This window comes from Acipenser ruthenus, chromosome 4 (assembly GCF_902713425.1).
Source record: "Acipenser ruthenus chromosome 4, fAciRut3.2 maternal haplotype, whole genome shotgun sequence".
In the NCBI taxonomy this organism is placed as follows: Eukaryota; Metazoa; Chordata; class Actinopteri; order Acipenseriformes; family Acipenseridae; genus Acipenser; species Acipenser ruthenus.
The window spans coordinates 102,755,746-102,779,031 of NC_081192.1; the positions used below are offsets into that span (position 1 = coordinate 102,755,746).

The 23,286-nt window shown below is 38.4% G+C and overlaps 1 protein-coding gene across 1 annotated transcript in view; it reads left to right on the plus strand.

Annotated features, from left to right (window-relative positions):
- The window catches only part of LOC117399895 (double-stranded RNA-specific editase B2-like), a 179,920-nt gene that overhangs the window by 149,785 nt on the left and 6,849 nt on the right, over window positions 1-23,286 (plus strand). The window contains exons 4-8 of the mRNA XM_059023284.1: window positions 538-652; window positions 7,024-7,192; window positions 10,351-10,502; window positions 14,266-14,434; window positions 18,623-18,804. Coding sequence (XP_058879267.1) covers window positions 538-652; window positions 7,024-7,192; window positions 10,351-10,502; window positions 14,266-14,434; window positions 18,623-18,804 — 787 coding nt within the window. The remainder of the gene's footprint in view (window positions 1-537; window positions 653-7,023; window positions 7,193-10,350; window positions 10,503-14,265; window positions 14,435-18,622; window positions 18,805-23,286) is intronic.

A 23,286-nucleotide genomic window follows, 5' to 3' on the forward strand; every position in this document is an offset into this window, starting at 1 on the left:
ACCAGCATGAGCTCTTGCTGAAAACCCGTTATTTGTTTCTTCAGTGGGAAAACAAAAAGCATGTAATGTGGCAAAAATAGAAAGATACAATGGAGGGTTCATTTAAAGACTTGTAAATTGAGAATTAACCCTTTGCTGCCCAGTGTTCAATGTATTTCACATCAAAATAGGCATTCAATAGGTATGGGAACATGCCCAGGGCTTAGGGCTTCAGTCCTAATGGGTTTATTGCAGCTACTTGTCCTTAATGAACAAAACATTCAGGATTATTATTCAGCGCATCTTTGACTTTTGCCATCTTTGAGTTTATGCAAGTTTCAGTCATGATGGGTAAGACAGCAGGTACGGCAGGTATTAAGAGAGGGAGATGCAGCTTTTATATACTGCATGTATATACAAATTAACCAGTCACGTGAGGGACAACCATTTACACAACACAGGTGTTTCAATTTTGTTGCCTGCATTCAATTACATGAATGCATGCAATTCTGAATTGCTTTGTTTGTTAGTGTAAGGAAAACTGATTGTGTCTTTCAGGAATTTGCAGATTCAGTGTTCCAGCTGGTGACTGAGAAATTCCGCGAGTTGACAGAGAGCTGTACATCCTTGCATGCACGTCACAAAGTCTTGGCAGGAATCGTAATGACCAGAGGTATGGCACATTTTATTGACTTATATATGGCAATGAATTATTTATCAAGTCCAATATATTGAAGACTAGTGCGTTCTTACCTACACCCTGCAGCATTCGAATGAGATAAAACAAACATGAAATATTTAAACTTGTTCTTTATGAAACATCTAGGCATTAAGGTATCCATAAAATGTTTTCTATTTATTTCAGCTTTTTTATAGGTTATGAAAGCTTTTTCATAATTTTATTTTTCTGTAAAAACATTTAGCCAAACTAGACACCATTTTAGTATGCTTTAATTCTATGTCTTTGTAAGAATAAAATGGTGAAATGCAATTTTAATATTCTTTACCTTTTAGATGGTGTTTGCTGGGACCTTTTAACAGATGCTTTTTGTTTAGTGAAGCGCAACAGCAGCAACTAGCAAAGTGTCTAGTGAATGTATCTGAGGCAGCCATAGGGAAGAAATTAATACAATTCAATGTTGGAGAAGCACATCTCAGGACCAAATTGCAATATTCAAAAGTAAATAAGAAATGGCCAATTTATCATTACAGCAATTATAATAATTGCACAGGAACACAAAGCAAAAACAGATTGTATTACCATTATAGGAACTGCAGTCATTAATGAAAATGGGCTGTATTTTCCTCATAGACTAAGCCTTAGTTAGTTGCTTGCTATGCAGTTGGTGCTACCTCCCCAGTGCTAAACACACAGTTAATAGAAAACTATCCCCTGAAGTTCATGCCTCACTAGGTTCCTGGCTATGCCCAGCTTTGAGTTTAACTAGGCTTGATCTCACAGGCAGCCTCATCGGTGTGCACTGCAGTTTGGGATCACTATATTGTTACCCCAGCCAGTAATGTGCTATCATTCCTGCTTCTGAATATCCGCACTCGCGCTGGCCTAATCCCATTCCCGATTGCCTCCAATAATTGCTGTGTTTGTTTGTTAATAGAAGAGTTATCTTCAAAGATCCAGATGCTGGCTGCACAAGCATGGCTAGTGTGTTAGCAGGAAAAGAGACTTGACAGAAACACCAGGGCCATTATTCCCCTCTCAGCATGTCTACAGGGTATAAAAGGCGCGTGCAGGCAGGAATTTAAAAGAATCGAGGCTTCCTTTGCAGGAAAGTATAGGTTTAGGTCCGCAACCTAGAAAAAATTGTATGGGGGGGGGTGGGGGGGGGAGTTAATTGTAATCTGTAAAATCCCATATGGTGAAAATTAACAAAAAGTCTGTACTTCAAACTAGGTACAGGGTAAGATGCAGGCAAAATGGACAATTGCTAGAAGTATGTTAAGAATAGAAGGCAGAAAGTTGTTGTTTTTTTTATTTTCTTTTTTTTAAGCAGAAATTTCTAAACAAATGGATTAATTTACCAGGCAGTACTAGGGACAGTATTGTACTGTGATACTGCCCCATGGAATTAGCGGCAGATAGTGATGCTAGTAATAGACCAAACAGCCTCTTCTCATTTCTAGCATTTCATGTGTTCTTCATATAATTATAAACATTTTTTTCTTATGAACTGCTAATCCTAAACTATTTTAATAAAGAGAAGGTTTATTGTAAAAATGCATTTTTTGCAAGTCCCTTTCAAAGTGAGAACCGGAAACCTTGTCTATTTGATAAGAAGCTTGTGAGTACAGTACATGAACAGCACATGGCAAAGAAAAATAAAAACATTGGCAACATTACATTCAATAGAATTAGTGAAATGATTTTTTATTCAGGGCTTGACATACTGTATTTACTGAATACTATTCTTCCCAATGTTTTGTAATATTTCTTCAAAACTCTGCTTTTCCATGTTGTTGGTATGGGCAACATATGTTTTATTAAATAGACTAATTCCATATGTGTTTTTTTGTTTGTTTGTTTGTTTGTTTATGACATTTTGCTGTGAAAACATCACAAACAAAACCTATTCATGATATCACCTTGCTTTAAAAACCTTAAGCTGAGGAAAAACAAAGCCACTTTGTCAGGATGCGGTCTATAGCCTGGATGTTGCCGGTTCGAGTCCAGGCTATTCCACAGCCGACAGTGGACAGGAGCTCCCAGGGGGCGGCGCACAATTGGCTGAGCGTCACCGGGGGGGGGGTTTGGTCGGCCAGGGTGTCCTCGGCTCACCGCACACCAGCGACCCCTGTAGTCTGGCCGGGCACCTGGGGCTTGCCTGTAAGCTGCCCGAGAGCTGCGTTGTCCTCCGACGCTGTAGCTCTTGGGTGGCTGCATGGTGAGTCTGCAGAGTGAAAAAAAGCGGTTGGCTGACGGCACACGCTTCGGAGGACAGTGTGTGTTCGTCTTCGCCCTCCCGAGTCAGCGCAGGGGTGGTGGCAGTGAGCTGAGCCTAAAATAATTGGCCATTCCAAATTGGGAGAAAATAATAAAAATAATTGGCAACGACTACATTTATAAAAAAAAAAGAAGAAAAAAAAAAGAAAAAAGACACTTTGTAGGAACAGTGGTTTGAAATCTGGTTCCAGCACACCGGGAGTCCTAGTCTGAGGCAACTTCACTGTATCAAAGCCCAAGTCTCCCCTGGTGTGCCATGCAGTGGTCTGAAACCTAGTCTCCTAAAACCAAATTCCAAGCCACAAAGCCACTTGGAATTCCCTTGAACTAAGAACTTGATTCAAAACAGTGACATCAAAATTGGTTTACACACGTTGTAGTGTAAACATATATCTACAAAATTGCCTTATACACAGACGTTCACAGTCCAATATCCAATCATAGTAAACACTATACACTATACACTGTCTATCCAATTGAATATAAATGTATGCACATCGGATCTGATGTACTGGACAAAAATCCTATTAAAAGAAACTGAAAATCAATTTCTTTCCTTTTATTAGCACAAGCAACATTTCCACTGGTTCTTTTTCTTATGTAGACAAGTTGTAGAATTATGTCATTAAATCGGGGACCTTTAAAAAAAATCACAATACAGTATTATCATAAGGACATAGATAATACAGATAAAGTTTATCCTGTTGACATAGTAGATTTTGACAGATTAAATCCAGGGAGGTCCTCTCTCTCAAACCACATTTAGAGCCACACATTTAAAGTCTATCTTGATGTTTTAGTGACTGGCACCTGTGTTTAGCTCTGTCACTATCTCTCCCATCCCTCGGAGTTCTTTGTCAGACTGACAATCATTTTGATTTCGAACAGGCTGTTTAGCTTTTCTTATTCTGCAGCACACACTGGACTGAGAGGACCTTTAAAGCTATTTCATGCAGAGATAAAAGACTGGGAAATTATTACATGCTTTCTTGTACAAAATTGATCTAAACAATATGTGGAACAGCTGAAAATATGAAGTTGACAATATGTCTCCTTGGCCCTTTCCATTTAGATTAACAGTGGGATGATGCTGACATCCCAGAGTAATCTTGAATATCAATGAGACAATGTTTCAGAGCATTTAACGTGGTATTCCCTGCAATAATACAGAGTGCAGGTAGCAGTGCACTTTGAAATGGACCCAGCATAAAGCTTGCACATTTTCAGTGTGGATTTGCACTCCTACCGATACCAGTCTGATTGATTACATTTTAAGAGGTTCCATGGCAATGTGCGTGGGAATATAACTCGCGAGCAATTTTGAGTGTCACTGTTTAACAAGAAATACATGCAAATAAAATGTCAGGCACGCCCTGCATCCGTCACCACTATTGACACTCTGTGATATGTGTAACACTTGAGTTGTGCAGTGACTGAACATTTAAGCATGGCTATTTTTAACAAAAGAAAACATTTGTAATAATGTGTATGGAATCTACGGTACATACAAATGCTTCTTCCTAAAAAGCTGCCTGGCCTTTGCAGATCTGTGGTGTACAGTCAGACTGTCACTCATCCACACCCATGCCCTCAATCACATCTCTGCACAGGGTTGACTGTTGACTGTGTGGATGAAGGGTATTGTGGTAATAATTATAACTGTATTTATATCAAATATCCTAAACCTTGTATCCATTAATAGTGAATAACAGAGACAAATGACAACAGTATTTTAAGAATAATAAAATGACGGTTTATTTAATAATAACATCAATTGGTTGCTGATATCACAGAAACAAACCAGTTATTGCTGGATACACTCAGCAAAGCCGAAGATGTCAACCATGTAAGTCAGATCCGAGATTTCAAATGTCTTGTCCAAACTCTTTAGTTTATATATATCTCAACAAGCAGGGTGTCTGTCTTATATGGTCTACAGCAATACAATTCAATAGCATTACTTACTCCTGTGCTATGTATTTTAACACACAGTTTAGTTTCATTCCGAATATGTATAAAACAGCTAAGTTATGACACATATGAGAACATTCTCATTATGATGTTAAATCCAGAGAACTAATAACAGGAAATTCACTTCTCTCTTTGTTCCATTCCATAACTCCCTTTTACACATACTCTGGCCTCCGTGTCATTATCTCCTTTTATGTCTCTTAAGTTTTACACAGCTGGATTACACCATGCTTGGCTCTGAAGTTTATAGTTTACAGTATAGCGCCACTCTCTTATACAGTCCAATTGGTGCACATGATCACATTCCTATTTTCCTACATTTCAGGAACAACAGTGATGTTCATTTTAACTCTTCATGGTTGTTCAGAGCTGCACATTGTAAGTGTGAATCTTGTGTGTTTTGGAGTGATGCTGAAGATAGATCTGAGATCATGTTTTACTGTGTAGAGGAAACATCAGCTGAGATTCAACTTCTCGTTTCCATGATAATATGATACCCACATGCATTTGTAATGTTATTAACGCACCTTGCCATGCTGGGATGTTGGCTGAGTGACATCTCCATTCAAGCGCCTGCTATGTATTCCACAGATGTTAGCCAGAGAAATTGCTGCGAAGCTTCTTAGATCTAAAAAGATATCTGCAGGCTATCACTTTGTATTATTATTATTGAACAAAACAGTCGGTAAAAAATCGGTAATCTATAATACTACAACTACGTCTACTACAACTATTACTACCAATAGTATTATTATTATTAATAATAATAATAATAATAATAATAATAATAATAATAATAATAATAATAGCACTTTAAATGCATTTTCACTGCTTCCTCTTTTCTTCTGGTGAGCTTCTGTTGGTTATTTGCTTGTATGTTACAATTGTGGACTATGCAGATATTTCAAATGCAATGCTACAGGTGAGAAATTACTGGTGCTACATGTACTTTGTACCTAATCACTGTGTGCTGTAGTTCAAACTCCTTCCAAAGGTAAAAAACTGCAGACAGACTAATGTGGTCAACAGAAAAGGTGCCAGAATGCAGCAGTGTATCTATAGCATCTGATCCTTACCTACACCCATGTGGTATTTTCTTTTTCCATCAGTCAAAAGCAATTTAATGCCAGGAAAGAGAATCGTTCCTTAAGGTGTCAACCTAAGCAGGACAACAATATGGAATTGAAGGAATGTACCTATCAATCTGCCTCAATATTATTATCATCATTACCAGCTGTCTGAAGGTTATGCTGCATTGTGCACAATAACATCTGGGACATCTGAGATAAAAGTTCATATGTTACACTGCACCTCCAGGGGCTAGCAAAACCACTGAACCCTGTGATATGCAAAGATATAGAGATTTAGCAAGTTTCAAAACACAGGTAAGCATGTTGAGCAGGCCTGTCAGGCAGTCGTGAAGTATTCTGTCAAAATCTTGCTATAACTTATTTTTTATTTTTTTTGTACTGTGCTTTTGAATTATAATCAAACAAAATTTAGCTTTTCTTCAATGCTTGTTTTCTTTGTGGGATTCGAAATCTGTTGTTGCTTTGAATTTGCATTTTATGCCTCTATGGTACAGAATGAGATTTGTTGCCTTAGAAATCATGTCGCGCAAACAGTTTACGAGAAAGACCAGACTTTTTTTCTGCCAGTGCAATGCATTGAGTCTGCAGGGGTTAAAAAAGTGGAAATCCCTTTTATTATTTACTTGTGTTTGCATTAAGAAAGAGTTACTATCTAGTTAAAGATGATTCACTCAATGACTATTCAACCCTTAAAGAGCCCAAATACGCCACCCATAGATTAAAGGGTAAAGACAGATACACTGTACAGTAATTGGTTAGCAATTACACATTATACATATAACATGGAGTGGCCAATTGCACAGAGTGGAAAATACAGGCATATTTGTTTTGTTATCTATCATTACCAAAAAGTGAAAAAGAGCTGTTCAACAGAAATGAGATAGTAGCAATGTCATGACTGGCTCAATACATGTGCTCGTTGACCTGAAAGTGTTACCAAAAGGTTTAGTCAAAAGGTTCCTTTTGCTGTGTTGTGTGTTCACCTGCATTGTTATTTGTTATGTGTTGCTGTTTTTTTAACAGGCTTGGACATCAGGCAAGCACAAGTGATTGCATTATCGACTGGTACCAAATGTATCAACGGTGAATATATCAGTGACCAGGGACTTGTTGTCAATGACTGCCATGCTGAAATTGTTGTACGGAGAGCATTCATTCGATTCCTTTACTCTCAACTGGAGCTCCTTTTGAGGTAAAGGATGGTTTAAATCTTTAATTAAGATACATTGTCATGTGTGTTTGCATATTGGAGTGATTGAATCAATGTACTCTATAGTCCTCCAGCTAGGTCTGTAATTCCAGCTCTAAAAACTTAGGTAGAACCTTTCTGACCACATTTTACATTGTGGCAGGGGTTTTAACCTACAGAAATTCAATATGAACTAAAATAGCATGTCATGTTAAAGTACAATTCATATTCATAGAAACATCCCTATTGCAACACTTACTCATGCAAACTGACCCTGCTTGTAAATCTCCCCCAAGTCATCCATTATTTGTTTCTTGCCTGTTGAAAACCACGCTAGAAATGTAAGCTACTCCATCTGGTACAATGTAAGAAAGTCTAATATTGGGATACCTTTATAATATAACTAGGGCTTGAAGTTTTGGGGTTTTAAACTTATTTAAACTGATTCTGTTTCCTAATTAAACTCTTAATTAACTGTTAATTACAATATAACGTCACTTGTTTTTACCTTCATATCTTGACTGAGCCTGATTTCAGTTTCACTTAATTTTTTATTTCAAACTGTGTTAATTGCTTATCACTGATCCTAATTGCATTACATTATTGCAGTCGCCTAGTTTATCGTTGTGCTTTTGTTATTTTCACTTGTTTAACAGAGTTGCCCTGACAAATTTTCTTCTCAGCATAAAATACCCAGTACTGAGTGTACACTGATAGCAAGCCCATCATTTAAAATCTCCTTGATTTGTAGCAAAGAAAATTATCTTAAATCCAGTCTTTAATTAGTAGTTGTTTCTTTATTAGGATGCAAAGACAGCTCAACAAGTACTCATTAACATTTAAAGGGAGGTAGAGATTTGGAAAATAAAAACTGAAAAGTTCAAGCCCTAAATATAACACATTATAAGACTGTATTTTTTTTCAAGGTTATCATGGATTTCGCGATTTCCATGAAATTTACCTTCACATGAAAGAATAGTGTAAATCTGAGAGAGATTTACACTATTCTTTCATGTGAGAGAGAGAGATAGAAAGAGAGAGAGAGCAAGCTGCACGATTTCTTTAAAATGTCTTCAACGAAAAAGACACCAGCTGCATCAAAGATCAGAAATATTTCTGCTAAAGAGTGCTCCGTCCAGTACAAGAAGGGGACATTTCATGTGTCTGTTGTTATTTTTACATTTATTTAGGTTTTTATTTTGTTTGATAATTCACTGGTGGTAACAATAGAATGTCTTTAAAAGGTGGACATAAAAAATGAAATGGTCTACAATTTAATATGTACTGCTTTTCAGGTAAGTATTTAAATATTCCGAAATATTTAGGAACATTTGTTATACAATAACAACACAATCATAATAAAAATACTATGTTTCATTATAAAATATCTTGAAATACCTATTTTTAGACCGTGAAATGATGTGAAATAAGACATTTTTTATCATGAAAAGAACACAGTCCTAAATATATGACAAGGGGAATCCCTATACCGTTCACTTTCATTTGGGATTCCAAATCATGTTATCCTGAAGAGTTGAAGCATCACACACCATGTTTTTTAGGTTTAACTACACTGCAGAAATATCACAAGCAAGACTGTCTTATGGCCTTAGTTTCTTTCCCCCTCTGCACTTCATCTTCATAATTGGTCCATAATTAATACCATGGTAACAGGACATGTTGAAAAACCAAATGCATTCTAATAACTGAGCAGAAACCCTTATTATTCCTCTGCCTGGCTACAGAGACAGATAAATGATAGTGTTAAAGACACATTTTCCATTTCTATCACTTGGTCCTTCCTTTTGTGAAGCTTCAGAAAATAAGCATTATTGTTTGCTCCGCTGTGTCTGTCTATCTCGGGAGTTTTCATGCCACAAAACTCTTATTTGAACAGATGTCTCCATGAAAACGAAAACAATCGGACCTGCCAGTCATATTGTTAATTCATGCCATAAACTGTTCTCTTTGTGAAGCCGTCTTTGCTTTTTAATGGTGTTAAATGTCCCCTGTAATACAGTTTCATGGAAAATAGTGATCCTTCCTTTAATGTCATATTTGCATACAAAAAAACTGACCTTACCAGATGAACAAGTGAATAATCACACTTAGGAAATCCATCCTTTAGGCGCATCCACACATCTAATTGCAAGGTTTATCACAGTATCAACAGGCACCTGAAATGTTAATGTTTTCTTCAAGCTACATTTTTGCATTCATCAATTTTTGTAACCTTTACGTGTTGGAATAATAGTAAAGATGAGGTGTCTGGGTTTCTCTTTCTAAGGGAGGAACTAATATTGCCACAATTATTACTGCTTTTACCGTATTTTGATATGATAATTTCCTGTCTGGATGTGCATGGGTATTCATTGGCTTGTGTCAATTAATTGAGACTTCATAGAGGTCCATTATACTGTACTGTACCTCCTACCATGGGATCTCTTGATTGCCGGGATAACCCACATTGGCAATTAAACATTTAGCAGCAACACTAAAACTACAGTAATCCATCACGTATCCGCCCGTCGCATATCCTCCCTAACCGTTTATCTGCCATGCTCAACCTCTTCAACACCATTGAACAGAGAAAATTAGTTCAGATATTGTAGATCCTACCAAAGTTGTTGTACACTGTGTTGTATGTGCTCCGTGCGCTGCCATTGCTGGTAGTGTCGCGTGTTGATATGTAAATAAATCTTGTTCGTCTGCGGGGTGTATCAACTTCAGTCTCCGTCACAAACTCCTGCCTGTCATTCAGCAGCGAATGCACGCACCCACACAACAGGCGGCTACCCTGTCACAAGCATTAACATCCTGTATCTTTCTAAACAAAGGATTTAGGGGAGCTCCCTAATAAAAGCTGAATCTCAAAACTATAATTGTGTGAATATAGTAATTGTTACAGCTGTGTATAATGGTATTTAAAACAGGATTCATTCATCCGACTTTTTACATATCCGCCCTTACTCTGGTCCCACCGCAGTCGGATATGCGACGGATTACTGTATTGGAATATTTTGTTCTTCAAATTTAAAAAAAGAGCAGAAAAGAATGTCTACTAGAAACAGTATGGGAGGGGAAATCCTACTTAAGTATACGTCGTGAACATCTTTTCTGCCTCAATCTTCACTTATTTTTTTATTGTTTCCTGTCTAAAGCAAACAGCGAGAGGACTGGGAGCAATCAATCTTCATCCAGCACAAGGAGGCAGGCTACAGACTGAGAGAGAACATCCTGTTCCATATGTACATCAGCACCTCACCCTGTGGAGATGCACGTCTCAACTCTCCCTATGAAATTACATCCCACTGTAAGACACATTCCTTCCCTTGTTTTTACATACTGTATCTTGCACTGTGTTTACAAAAGGGTTTGTTTCAGCATTACAGAAAGTGATGAGCAGGGATAATCTTAGCCGCTATACACACACACACACATACATACATACAGTACAGTAGTGTGCAAATGTATTAGAACGTATTTGTGACACCTGGTCCTTGGTTCTTTTTTCAGGTCGAAAAAGTCCACTAGGTTGATATTGTCAATACCTTTTAGAATTTTGAATGCTTGACTCAGATCGCCGTGTAGTCTTCTTTGTTCAAGACTGAATAGATTCAATTCTTTTAGCCTGTCTGCATATGACATGCCTTTTAAACCAAGAATAATTCTGGTCGCTCTTCTTTGCACTCTTTCTAGAGCAGCAATATCCTTTTTGTAGTGAGTTGACCAGAACTGAACACAGTATTCTAGATGGAGTCTTACTAATGCATTGTAAAGTTATAACGTTACTTCCCTTGATTTAAATTCAACACTTTTCACTATATATCCGAGCATCTTGTTGGCCTTTTTTACAGCTTCCCCACATTGTCTAGATGAAGACATTTCTGAGTCAACATAAACTCCTAGATCTTTCAGTATCTCGTATATGCTCAATTTCAGTATCTCCCATATGGTCAATTTCAGTATCTCCCATATGGTATTTATAATGCACGTTTTTATTGCCTGCCTGCAGTACCTTACACTTTTCTCTATTAAATGTCATTTGCCATGTGTCTGCCCTGTTCTGAATGCTGTCTAGATCATTTTGAATGACCTTTGCTGCTGCAACGGTGTCTGCCACTCCTCCTATTTTTGTGTCATCTGCAAATTTAACAAGTTTGCTTCCTATACCAGAATCTAAGTCATTAATGTAGATTAATGTGGTCATTAATGTAGGAATAGCAGAGGACCTAATACTGATCCATGTGGTACACCACTGGTTTCTCCTTTAATCAGTGTTTTCTGTTTTCTACATGTTAACCACTCCCTAATCCATGTGCATGCATTTCCTTCAATCCCTACTGCGTTCAGTTTGAGAATTAATCTTTTATGCGGGACTTTGTCAAAAGCTTTCTGGAAATCTAAATAAACCATGTCATATGCTTTGCAATTATCCATTGTAGATATTGCATTCTCAATAATATCAAGCAGGTTAGTTAGACACGAACTTCCTTTCCTAAAACCATGTTGACTGTCTCCCAGGATACTGTTACCATCTAGGTAATTTTCTATTTTAGATCTTATTATAGTTTACACTACTGTCTCTCTCTCTCTCTCATTTTGAGGCTGAGGCTGCATGTATATATATATATATATTCCATCTATATATATAATTTATGTCAGAAAATGCTTTGCTTGTATGATATATGTTTGCAAAGTCAGCATTCATCTTATAAGATTTAAAAATGCATTTAACAACTGACACTATATAACCCAGAGTGTGCCACCCCCACGAAAGAGTTCATTTTTCTTGTAAGTCATCAAATTTGACATAGGGAATCACATAATATGTGTACCCATGTGTACCAGTATATATATATGAAAAAGACCTAGGAGTTTATGTTGACTCATCTAGACAATGTTTACAAACGAGAGTAGGCCAGCAGTGTGGAGTAGTGGTTAGGGCTTTGGACTCTTGACCGGAGAGTTGTGGGTTCAATCCCAGGTGGAGGACACTCCTGCTGTACCCTTGAGCAAGGTACTTTACCTAGATTGCTCCAGTAAAAACCCAACTGTATAAATGGGTAATTGTATGTAAAAATAATGTGATATCTTGTAACAATTGTAAGTTGCCCTGGATAAGGGCGCCTGCTAAGAAATAAATAAATAAATAAATAATAATAATAATAATAATCATAATAATAATAATAGTGTGGAAGCTATAAAAAAAAGGCCAACAAGATGCTCGTATATATTGTGAAAAGTGTTGAATTTAAATCAAGGTAAGTAATGTTAAAACTTTACAATGCATTAGTAAGACCTCATTTAGAATATTGTGTTCAGTTCTGGTCACCTAGTTACAAAAAGGATATTGCTGCTCTAGAAAGAGTGCAAAGAAGAGTGACCAGAATTATCCCGGGTTTAAAAGGCATGTCGTATGCAGACAGGCTAAAAGAATTGAATCTATTCGGTCTTGAACAAAAAAGACAATGCGGTGATCTGATTCAAGCATTCAAAATCCTAAAAGGTATAGACAATGTCGACCCAGGGGACTTTTTCGACCTGAAAAAAGAAACAACGACCAGGGGTAACAAATGGAGCTTAGATAAAGGGGCATTCAGAACAGAAAATAGCAGGCACTTTTTTACACAGAGAATTGTGGGGGTCTGGAACCAACTCCCCAGTAATGTTGTTGAAGCTGACCCCTGGGATCCTTCAAGAAGCTGCTTGATGAGATTATGAGATCAGTAAGCTACTAACAACCAAACGAGCAAGATATAATTAGGAGGCTGTGTGGTCCACTGGTTAAAGAAAGGGGTCGTATCCCCGGTTTAAATCCTGGCTCAGCCACTACTCATTGTGTGACTCAGAGCAAACCACTTAACCTCCTTAGCATAAAGGAGCCTGCTAAATAAACAAATAATAATAATATAATATATGTTACGGGCAAACCCCGAATTGCCCGCTGACTTTGGGCAAAGCTCAAAATATAAATTAAAATTACTTATTTCGGGTTTTACCTGGGCCACCCGCGGTCTGCCCACTGCTTCTCTGCCGAATCACTCTCTATGTTCTTTCATTCCTGTTCTGAGTGACAGGCAGACATTCAGAACAAGGAACATCGGAACAGAGATTTAACATGAGAAAACCCATTGACACTTGCGTATAAACAGGACAGTATTATTAATAGCATAATAACAACCAATAATAACAAGGAGTTGTATTGAAATGTCCAATCAGAGAGATGGATGCAATTACTGGGTGGAACATGAATAATTAGTTGATTCACGTTTGACAGTGTTTATGACAAGCGATCTAAGAGTTGGAGAGAGTACTCAGCGAAGTGACTGAGAGTGTAAGTTAAGTACGTAATACATATATAGATTTTAATCATTTTTTAAAAATAAATTTGTCTTATATATGTCATTAAATATTTTATATAGTCATGTCATCAATAAAAATACATTTTTAAATATATGCCTATTTTCTGAAACCGGACTTGCTGTGTAGTTTTTATGAATGGCGCTACCCTTCATTTCCTCCTAGCTTGGTCAGTTTTCAATGTTGTCAATCCAGGACGTTTCATGGCTGCCAAAAAAAAAATAATAACTAACAATACTGAGCTCTATGTAAAAAGGTCTTTGGGGTGAACTTGTAGCCCTTTTTTTACTTATTTAAATGTATTGATGTATAAACCTGAGATTAAAACATATTATAAACTGAAATATAATTTTAAAAAAAGACTTAAAACATGTAAACATACAGCATACTACCTTCAGTCATTAACCCTTTCAGTCCTGACAGGCCTTATTAGGTAAATGTAAACTTTAACGTCTCATTTACCAAAATATATGTACAAAATATTTTTTGTCCTGTTCTCATGTATACTCAATAAAGGAATTCCTTTTTTAATTATACTGTATAACTTCATCTTGCATTCTTCAGTTCAGGACTGAAGGGTTACAACATTGTGAAGACAGGTCTGCATACTAATATACAATGAATGCAAAAAATATAGAGTTATGACTTCAAAACAAAAAATAACAATGTTCTTATCTTAACAAATGTTTGCATGTAATTGTGTTTGCGTGAAGTGCACAGCAACAAGCACATTGTGAAGAAATTCCACGGCCATCTACGGACAAAGATTGAATCTGGAGAGGGGACCATTCCTGTTCGAGCTCGCGGTGCAGTGCAGACCTGGGATGGGGTGATGCAGGGGGAGCAGCTCGTCACCATGTCCTGTACGGATAAAATTGCCAGGTAGGTTCACATGCACCTTCCATAGATTAAACAAACCTGTGGTTCTGGCAGGCAACTCACTTTAACCTTAGATCAAATCACGTAAACATGTACCACATTTTAGAAACTTCCATTACCAGAGCAAATCGTCAGTCGAATAGCTAGTATCGTATTTGTTTTTGTTTTTTGACCAAAAATATGTCCAGTGACTGTCAAGGAAGGGATTTATATCTTACCTCAATCCATTTCGTCCCTGCTGTGTGCCAGAAATCTTGCTGTGCTGAACTGTTCGCATGTAGCATAGTTGGCTCTGGGAAGGTTTTTCATACTTTATTATTAAGTTAATGCCTGGGTCTGTACTGTATGGCTCTTGGTTTTCAGGGGTGGATGTAAAGTATCTCTAATATATTTAGGCAGTACAGTAGGCCGCTGGGAATAATATTACCAGTATTTTTAAATTAACCGAATGATATTAGGACCTTAAATCCCGTCATCTTGGTGAAAAACATTTGCTATAGATCTGTCCAGCTCCCGATTAGTGACATTTCAGTCCTGGACGGAAAGGGCAATATATTGATTTAAGGATTACATTTATTAAAGACTAGACATGGGGGTTTCAGTTTAAATACTGGAGTATTATAAGGCAATTCAACAATAAAACAGGAGGCCTTTTACTATTTGTTATGTGGGAGGGCATTTTTCACCTTACTAGGAAAGAAGCTGGAGCTTTATTAATCTCTCGGTGTGCTGTGACTCCGTGGTGCAGGTGGGTTAGGAAAGCAAACCTCTTTTTCGTTGCAGAAGTGAATGTAGCCTTGTTTATATGGAATAATTAAATTGCTTCTGAAATGTACATTATCAATTCCTTTGACTTCTGCTTACTGAAAAGTAATGCAAAGAGTGTCGTAGCAGTTCATTAAAAAATTGACATACTGTAGTATAATATTTTAGATTTAGCGGAAATGTAAAAATATAGATTTTCTTAAAAATTAAATGAACTTTGGCCAATTTCAGAATATTTCTGTAACCTGATTCACTGTTAGACATTCTTTTCATTTTCCACAGTGAAACAGTTTCCAGCTTCCTAAAAGCATATTGCCCTACGGATGGATGATTGAGATATCCCTTATAAAAAAAAAAGTACACTCTTTCAAAAACAGAGATCCAAGGAGTGCAGGCACACAATTTTAAATTGTTAATGCCCATTAAAAATTTTAAAGATTAAAATTGCTCTTTTTGTTCTGTAGTCCCATGGATGATGAGCGCCTTTAACATCCTCCAAAGTAATTGTATCTTTCACTGCTACAATTAGGCCATCACAAGAGATTTCCAGGTGCTTTTAATTCAGTTTTGCGCTGTTCTGGACTGCCATCCCTAGAGATACTGAATTAACAGAGAAGGCAATCAGAAGTTTTAATCCTAGCAGTAGCTGGTAATCCATGCTTCAATCACTGGAGGATTCAAAGGCTGGGATGGTTGGGCCAGTGTCAGCCAATCACTGTTGCTGTTCCACCTCTGCTGGTGTTAATGTGACCTATTTGATTCACTTCACAGGGGCTGGGAATGGCCTGATTAGATCTGGCCAGGCCACTACAGGGGTCAACGCAATTACTTTACACAAAAATAGAATATGGAGGTTTAGACCATCCTCCGCATTCCCACACTCATTTTTTATCCCTGTAATTTATACTTCCACAGAAGAGCTCAGGTCACCAGGGTAGCTTACCAAGGGCACTGTCAAGAGCAGCAAGTCGAATCATTATCCAGCTGCCTTGACGTTCTGTAGATCTGCAGTGAAGAATGATGTGATCAATGCAGTTTGTGGTGTTCTCAGGTTATTGTTGCATGCAAAACTGACAGTGCTTTTTGTTTTTGGTAGATGGAGCGGTTTTATGATTATGAAATGCAATAAAAATGTATTTTTCTAAGTAAAATGAAGGGACCAGAGTAGATGTTTAATTAAGGCAATGACTGTTTTAATTGAAGGCTTGTGTATGAATATTATCCTTTATATTCCATTTGAGTTTTATGGTGATGAACACATTACTTTAATGGACTGCATTTACAGCGGGAGAGGGCGAGGAAAAGAGATAGGGAGAAGTAGAGAGAGACTCCCCCTTAAACTCAGCCAGATGGCTGTCTTTTCTTGCATGAGATTAAAAGATGTTTCTAATTCACAGCGCTGCTTCACAGGCAAATTAATATTGCAGGCTAAATCGGTTGTGTTTTTGAGGGAGAAAAAAAAATTAAACCCAAATCCTTTTTCCCATACAATAGATATCGCAGATTCCTCGAATAGATCGTTCTCCAGGTAGAGCGGGCAACATGTCAACATTCATGTAATTATTGAAAAGTGTTCTGTGTGATAATTGGCTGCTCAAGGAAGCAACAAATATAATGACTCCTTATCAATCATAAAGGAGATGCGAAGGGAAGAGGCAAGCTCAATAATTGCGGTAATGATTTAGAGACATTAATTAACAAAAAAGAACAGTGATGTGAAAATTAGCCACATAATGTTTGCTGCTGATTGTGCATTTCCAAGCTCATTAGGCTGCTGAGCTGAGGGTTTGGTGTGCAAACCACATCGTTTTGTGTTTTTATTTTAGGAACATTTTTGTCTAATAGTAAAAAAAAAAAAAAAAAAAAAAATGCTGCAATGTTTCGATAGTTCTTATGTTGGCACTAAGCTGGTACTAAAGCACAGCGGCTCATATCTGTTCTTATCTGGCATGTCCTGCAAATATTAGTAATGTTACTGTAGCTTGCACCAGCACTACTGCAGACAAAACCAAAACGAGTTCAGAAAGTCATTAGATGGCATTTGGAAGACCCTAATGGTCTCCCAGCCCAATTCAAAATGAAACATTGGATTTGTTTAAGTCTAAATGCAATAATTGTTGTTTAATGTGCTTGTATATAATTGGTTGTAGCTGGAGTGTATATAAGCTCTCTTGTTTTGTTTTTAATTTCGTAAAGCGCTCTGGGAGGCCACAGCATGAAGGCCGCTATGTAAAAATATATTAGATTTGTATTGTATTGTATATTCATATAAATAAATGCATTTTAAAAATGGCAAATCAAGTATTGGAAATTAGCAACATGTTTAAAGCTTAAGAAGGAACATTTTGTTGTGTAAAGAGTCATGAGATTGTTGCACATGAAAAGAAGCTGTGGAAATGTGGAGGTTTTGGTCACCTTTATTAATACAGTACACACAACAATCATCTTGGTTCTCTTCTTCAGTGATTCAAACTCTTGAAGCTGGATCTCCTTTTTTCCTTCGGGTTTCGCTTTGCCCCCAAATAGAGAATAGAGAATCCCCAGTCTTGCTGCCCAGACCACATTGCTGCTGCACTTATTTGATTTATAAACTGGAAGGTGACACAGCTAGTGTTTTCTATATTATTGTGCCTGTGTTCATTATTTTAATATTCTTTAATGAATATGAACACATTTCTGAACTTCACGATACATATTTTCAAACAGCCATAAATCCAGTAACACATTTTTCAAAATGAAAATCCATTGAAACGGTACAAAAAAAAAATCTAGGCCCCCTCAGGCTGACTCAGCAGTTTGTCAAGGCATGCGTCGTGTCACCTTGCATGAGAGCCATGGAAGAGAATGGAAACAGCCACCAGGTTCAATGAATAGAGTTCATGTGGACGCCCTTCAGAAACTACCACAGCTTATAAAAAGCTTTTCCTTGTGGAACAGCAGCTGCACCCCAGAGAAGAAGCTGGTGTTGGGCACAGCTGGAGCCTCCAGAAAGCACACCTGCTTTCAAGGTCACTACAATGTATAATAATATGCTTCAGTCTGGGAGTGCATAGGTTACAAAAGACGGGGAAAGGGTTACATTACGGACACAGAAGACACAGGGGTCTCTTCCATGGTCTAAATAGAAGTGAGTCTACACTACAGTAAATATAGATACCATGAAGATCAGTATCAAGGTTATGAAAACGGGGGAATTTAAATGTCTAGTGCAGTCTGTACAGGTAAAAGTGGTTATTTTAATGACTCACATGGTGGCTGTTTTTATAGCCACCACAGTTTTGATCAATAGAATAGACCACACTGTTCTGGAAATGGGGAATGTAGATAAACATACGCCTATCGCTATGAGTGCATGACCTTTAATATACTTAAATAAACAGATCTCTGCTGACACTGTATTGATCCCTTCATGTGTTTGTCTTTTAGATGGAATGTTCTTGGTATCCAGGGATCGCTCCTCAGCTACTTTATCGAGCCTATCTACCTGCACAGCTTCATTGTGGGGAGCCTTCATCACACCGGTCACTTCTCAAGGACAGTGAGCCATCGGGTACAGCACATTGGTCAGCTGCCAGCGTCATACAAGCAGAATCAGCCTCTTCTCAGTGGTAAGTTATTAAGCCCTTTATTATGAAATGAGATGATGCATATTATCATACATCTCAGAGCACAGACACTTTAAGCAAAGTGGTGATTCTGGTAAGGAACTCACTTTAACCTTAGATCAAATCACGTAAATATCAAGCATATTTTAGACGCTTCCAATACCGGAACAAATCATCAGTCGAATAGCTAGTATCTTATTTGTCCTTCGATAAACAATATGTTCAGTGATCGGCAAGGACGGGATTTATATCTTATCTCAATCCATTACATCCCTTTCCTCCTCCTCCCCAGCCTTCAGCTGCTTTTTGACTTTGTCGAAAGGGGAGGGCAGCTATCCTGCAGGGGTACCTTGAAAGGCGAGGCCAAAGGCCAAAGAATGTAGTTTAAAAATATGTATAATGCCATAGTGTTGTCTAGTCTGAGCTTTGATAAATAATCTTCTCGCATGAGTTTCCTTAATGAACTAGAGTATCATGCTTTGTACAAAGTAGCACCATCATTATGGCTATATTTGTATTAACTAGTATCCAAAGCCATATTTCTGTGCGTGTAAGTAAGCAGGCACTGAACTTAAAGTTTGAGTGTAAACACATTCAGTTAAATGTCATAAAACCTGAAAGGTATGGAAAGAAAAGGTTTCTCAGTTTGCCCTTATTTTCGGAGTGCAAAGGGATACTAAGACTCCTTGTGGAAATATCAATACACTGCAATGCAATTGCCACAAGTGACATTTGATATGCAGCATTGGCTGTTCTCAGACATCAGCAGTCTGGTCTCTCCAGCCATTCATTTTGCTGACAACTGTTTTCTGGCAGTTATGCTCAGGACTGCCCGGACTAATGAACGTAGACAAATCATTGTCATACATGGTTAGTCCATTGGGAAATGAACCATGCCCATAGTTACTAATGAACCGTTCAGCAGGTCAGTGGAAACCCCTGATGTTAAATGGCCTGAGCACAGAGCCAGAAGTTTCTATTGATTTTTTCTTGATCATATAGTATGTGATTCATATGTAGAACAATGTGCTCCCGGGGGGTTACTGTGTGTAACTGTGGATTTGAACATGAATATAATCCTTGCTTGTGGTCTATCTCCATTGTCTTCTGTTGACCTCACTTTGTTATTTTTCATGTGCTGGCTGTCTAAATACTTAGAACATTCGCCCCTTCAAGGCTTGTCCCTTGTTAGCACACCAATCTCCCCTACTGGGGTTGGGGGGGTGGGGGTCTATTTTAAAAGCACAGAATCTAGTCTTTTTTACAATGCCCAATGCCTACTAAGTCACCTGGTAGGCTATTCCATGCATTTATAACTGTAAAAAACTGCTTCCTATCTTCTGTTCTAAACTTACTTTTACTCTGCTCCCATTCATGCCCTGTTTTTCTTCTCTCTGTGCTAAATTTGAAGTCATGTCTTGGGTTAACTGTATCTATCCTTGATCTTTTCCTGATAGGACCCCCTTGAAATGAGATGTATACCTCAAGGGTTCTATCCTGGTTACTAAATGAATCTGAATCGTCCTCATTCCAATGACAGTATGCAATCTGAGCCTACACGGTCCAATGATCACATCTAGTCTGTACACCAGATGTTTATGGAGCTGCTGTGAGTCAAATACATTGAGATTCCTGTTCTTTTAGCACCCTCGGTGACAAAAACACTGAGTACGCCTTCCAGTGTTTTTCTTCTCCTTCAAAAGGAACCCATTCTGGTTGAGTTCATTTGAACAGTGTTTTAAACAATGTAATAAATGTACAGTGTGCAGGGTTTTAAGGGGTTGTCCGGCTGGTCCATTAATCTTCATTCAGTCTGTTATGAATGGATTCACTGGTTTATTCAAGCACATCAATGGTGCACCCACCTGCTATTAACAGACAACCCAGACTACATACGGGGATATAGAACTGATCTTCACATCATTTACCCGGACTGGTGATTTTAAAGAGTGTAATAGCATATGTAACAGGGCGGAGGCTGGGCACACCCCTTTAAAGAGTGCAATAGCATATGTAACAGGGCGGAGGCTGGGCACACCCCTTTAAAGAGTGTAATAGCATATGTAACAGGGCGGAGACTGGGCACACCCCTTTAAAGAGTGCAATAGCATATGTAACTGGGCGGAGACTGGGCACACCCCTTCAAAGAGTGCAATAGCATATGTAACAGGGCGGAGGTTGGGCACACCCCTTTAAAGAGTGTAATAGCATATGTAACAGGGCGGAGGCTGGGCACACCCCTTTAAAGAGTGTAATAGCATATGTAACAGGGCGGAGGCTGGGCACACCCCTTTAAAGAGTGTAATAGCATATGTAACAGGGCGGAGGTGGGGCACACCCCTTTAAAGAGTGTAATAGCATATGTAACAGGGCGGAGGCTGGGCACACCCCTTTAAAGAGTGTAATAGCATATGTAACAGGGCGGAGGTGGGGCACACCCCTTTAAAGAGTGTAATAGCATATGTAACAGGGCAGAGGCTGGGCACACCCCTTTAAAGAGTGCAATAGCATATGTAACAGGGTGGAGGTTGGGCACACCCCTTTAAAGAGTGCAATAACATATGTAACTGGGCGGTGACTGGGCACACCCCTTTAAAGAGTGTAATAGCATATGTAACAGGGTGGAGGTTGGGCACACCCCTTTAAAGAGTGTAATAGCATATGTAACAGGGCGGAGGCTGGGCACACCCCTTTAAAGAGTGCAATAGCATATGTAACAGGGTGGAGGTTGGGCACACCCCTTTAAAGAGTGTAATAGCATATGTAACAGGGCGGAGGCTGGTCACACCCCTTTAAAAGTGTAATAGCATATGTAACAGGGCGGAGGCTGGGCACACCCCGTTAAAAGTGTAATAGCATATGTAACAGGGCGGAGGCTGGGCACACCCCGTTAAAGAGTGTAATAGCATATGTAACAGGGTGGAGACTGGGCACACCCCTTTAAAGAGTGTAATAGCATATGTAACAGGGTGGAGGTTGGGCACACCCCTTTAAAGAGTGTAATAGCATATGTAACAGGGCGGAGGCTGGGCACACCCCTTTAAAGAGTGCAATAGCATATGTAACAGGGCGGAGGCTGGGCACACCCCTTTAAAGAGTGCAATAGCATATGTAACAGGGCGGAGGCTGGGCACACCCCGTTAAAAGTGTAATAGCATATGTAACAGGGCGGAGACTGGGCACACCCCGCCAACCTCACACACTGCAAGCAAGCGTCTTAACCACAATGCAAAAGAGCCAGGAATTTAACCTCATCTCATCTCACCGACAGGAGACAGAATCCACAATGGCAGTGTATCACACAGCACTGCCCGTTAGACATACACTCAGTTAAAAGAATGCAATGCTGAAATAAATTAACAGCATGCTGTTCTCGTCTGTCTGGAGTCGCTCACTGTTTTTGTTAACATTTTTAACTTTATGTAAATATTGTAAAGTTACTAGTATGAATTCATCAAAGTACATTTTAATCCCCTCGACTCGATACTATAGTATTTGCATTACCACTAACGTTATGTGCCACGGCCCTGCTGTATAGTTTACATCAGTCATAACTTTAAAGACACAATTCATAAATTCTGCAATCACGCTGATGAAGGCATCCATTGGGAAGTTTGCCTTCTTGTATTACTAGTTTATTTTCAACAAACTCGTTATAAATTACTTTTGTTTTGGCTATACAAAAGAAAACGACAGACACCGTAGAAATCAATAAAACATTTGCTGCATGGCATTTAAAAATCCAATTACCATAGCATACACCTCACCTGACTGCAGGCCTGCAGCAGTGAGGCCGTCTGTCTCACTGCTCTCTAATTAAAGATCATATGAAAGAAAGAAAAGCACGTATGATTTATTTACAATCATGTTTTTTTACAAATCTGGTGCTGCCAGCTACACCGTCAGCTTGTATTTCACAAGCCATTCTCCTCAGACAAAATGTTACACTATTCTTCACACCTGCAAGCGAATGTGTTTTTTCATTGGCGTCACATTCAGTACACAACTGTATTGTACGATATTGAAGGTAAGAATTACCCCTCTTGTGGAAGTAATATTAAAGAACTGTCCCACAGACTAATTGTGATGAAAACAAGCATAAACTGCCTAGAAGGGTCAGCTGCCTATGTAAACTATTTACCAACAAGATAATGTGTTTAAAATGTTCCCATTACGCACACAGACACACTCCCTCTAATGAATTCCTCATGACCGGCATGTTTAATAGGCATATTATGGCGCTGGCTTTAATTAGTACACCAAGGGATTTTCTAAATAACATACACTCACTTTAAAAAACAAACAAATGAAATGCTTAAGTACACAATGTACACTGTGCTTGTTTTTTTTTCCCCACAGGTTATATATCTGTATTTATGTATTTATTTCAGTTGCTCTACCAAGGAAACTGTGTTCTATTATCTGTGGTCTTGGGATGACACAAGCCATGTTTACAATGTAAAGGAAGTGGCTACTTTGGTAAAT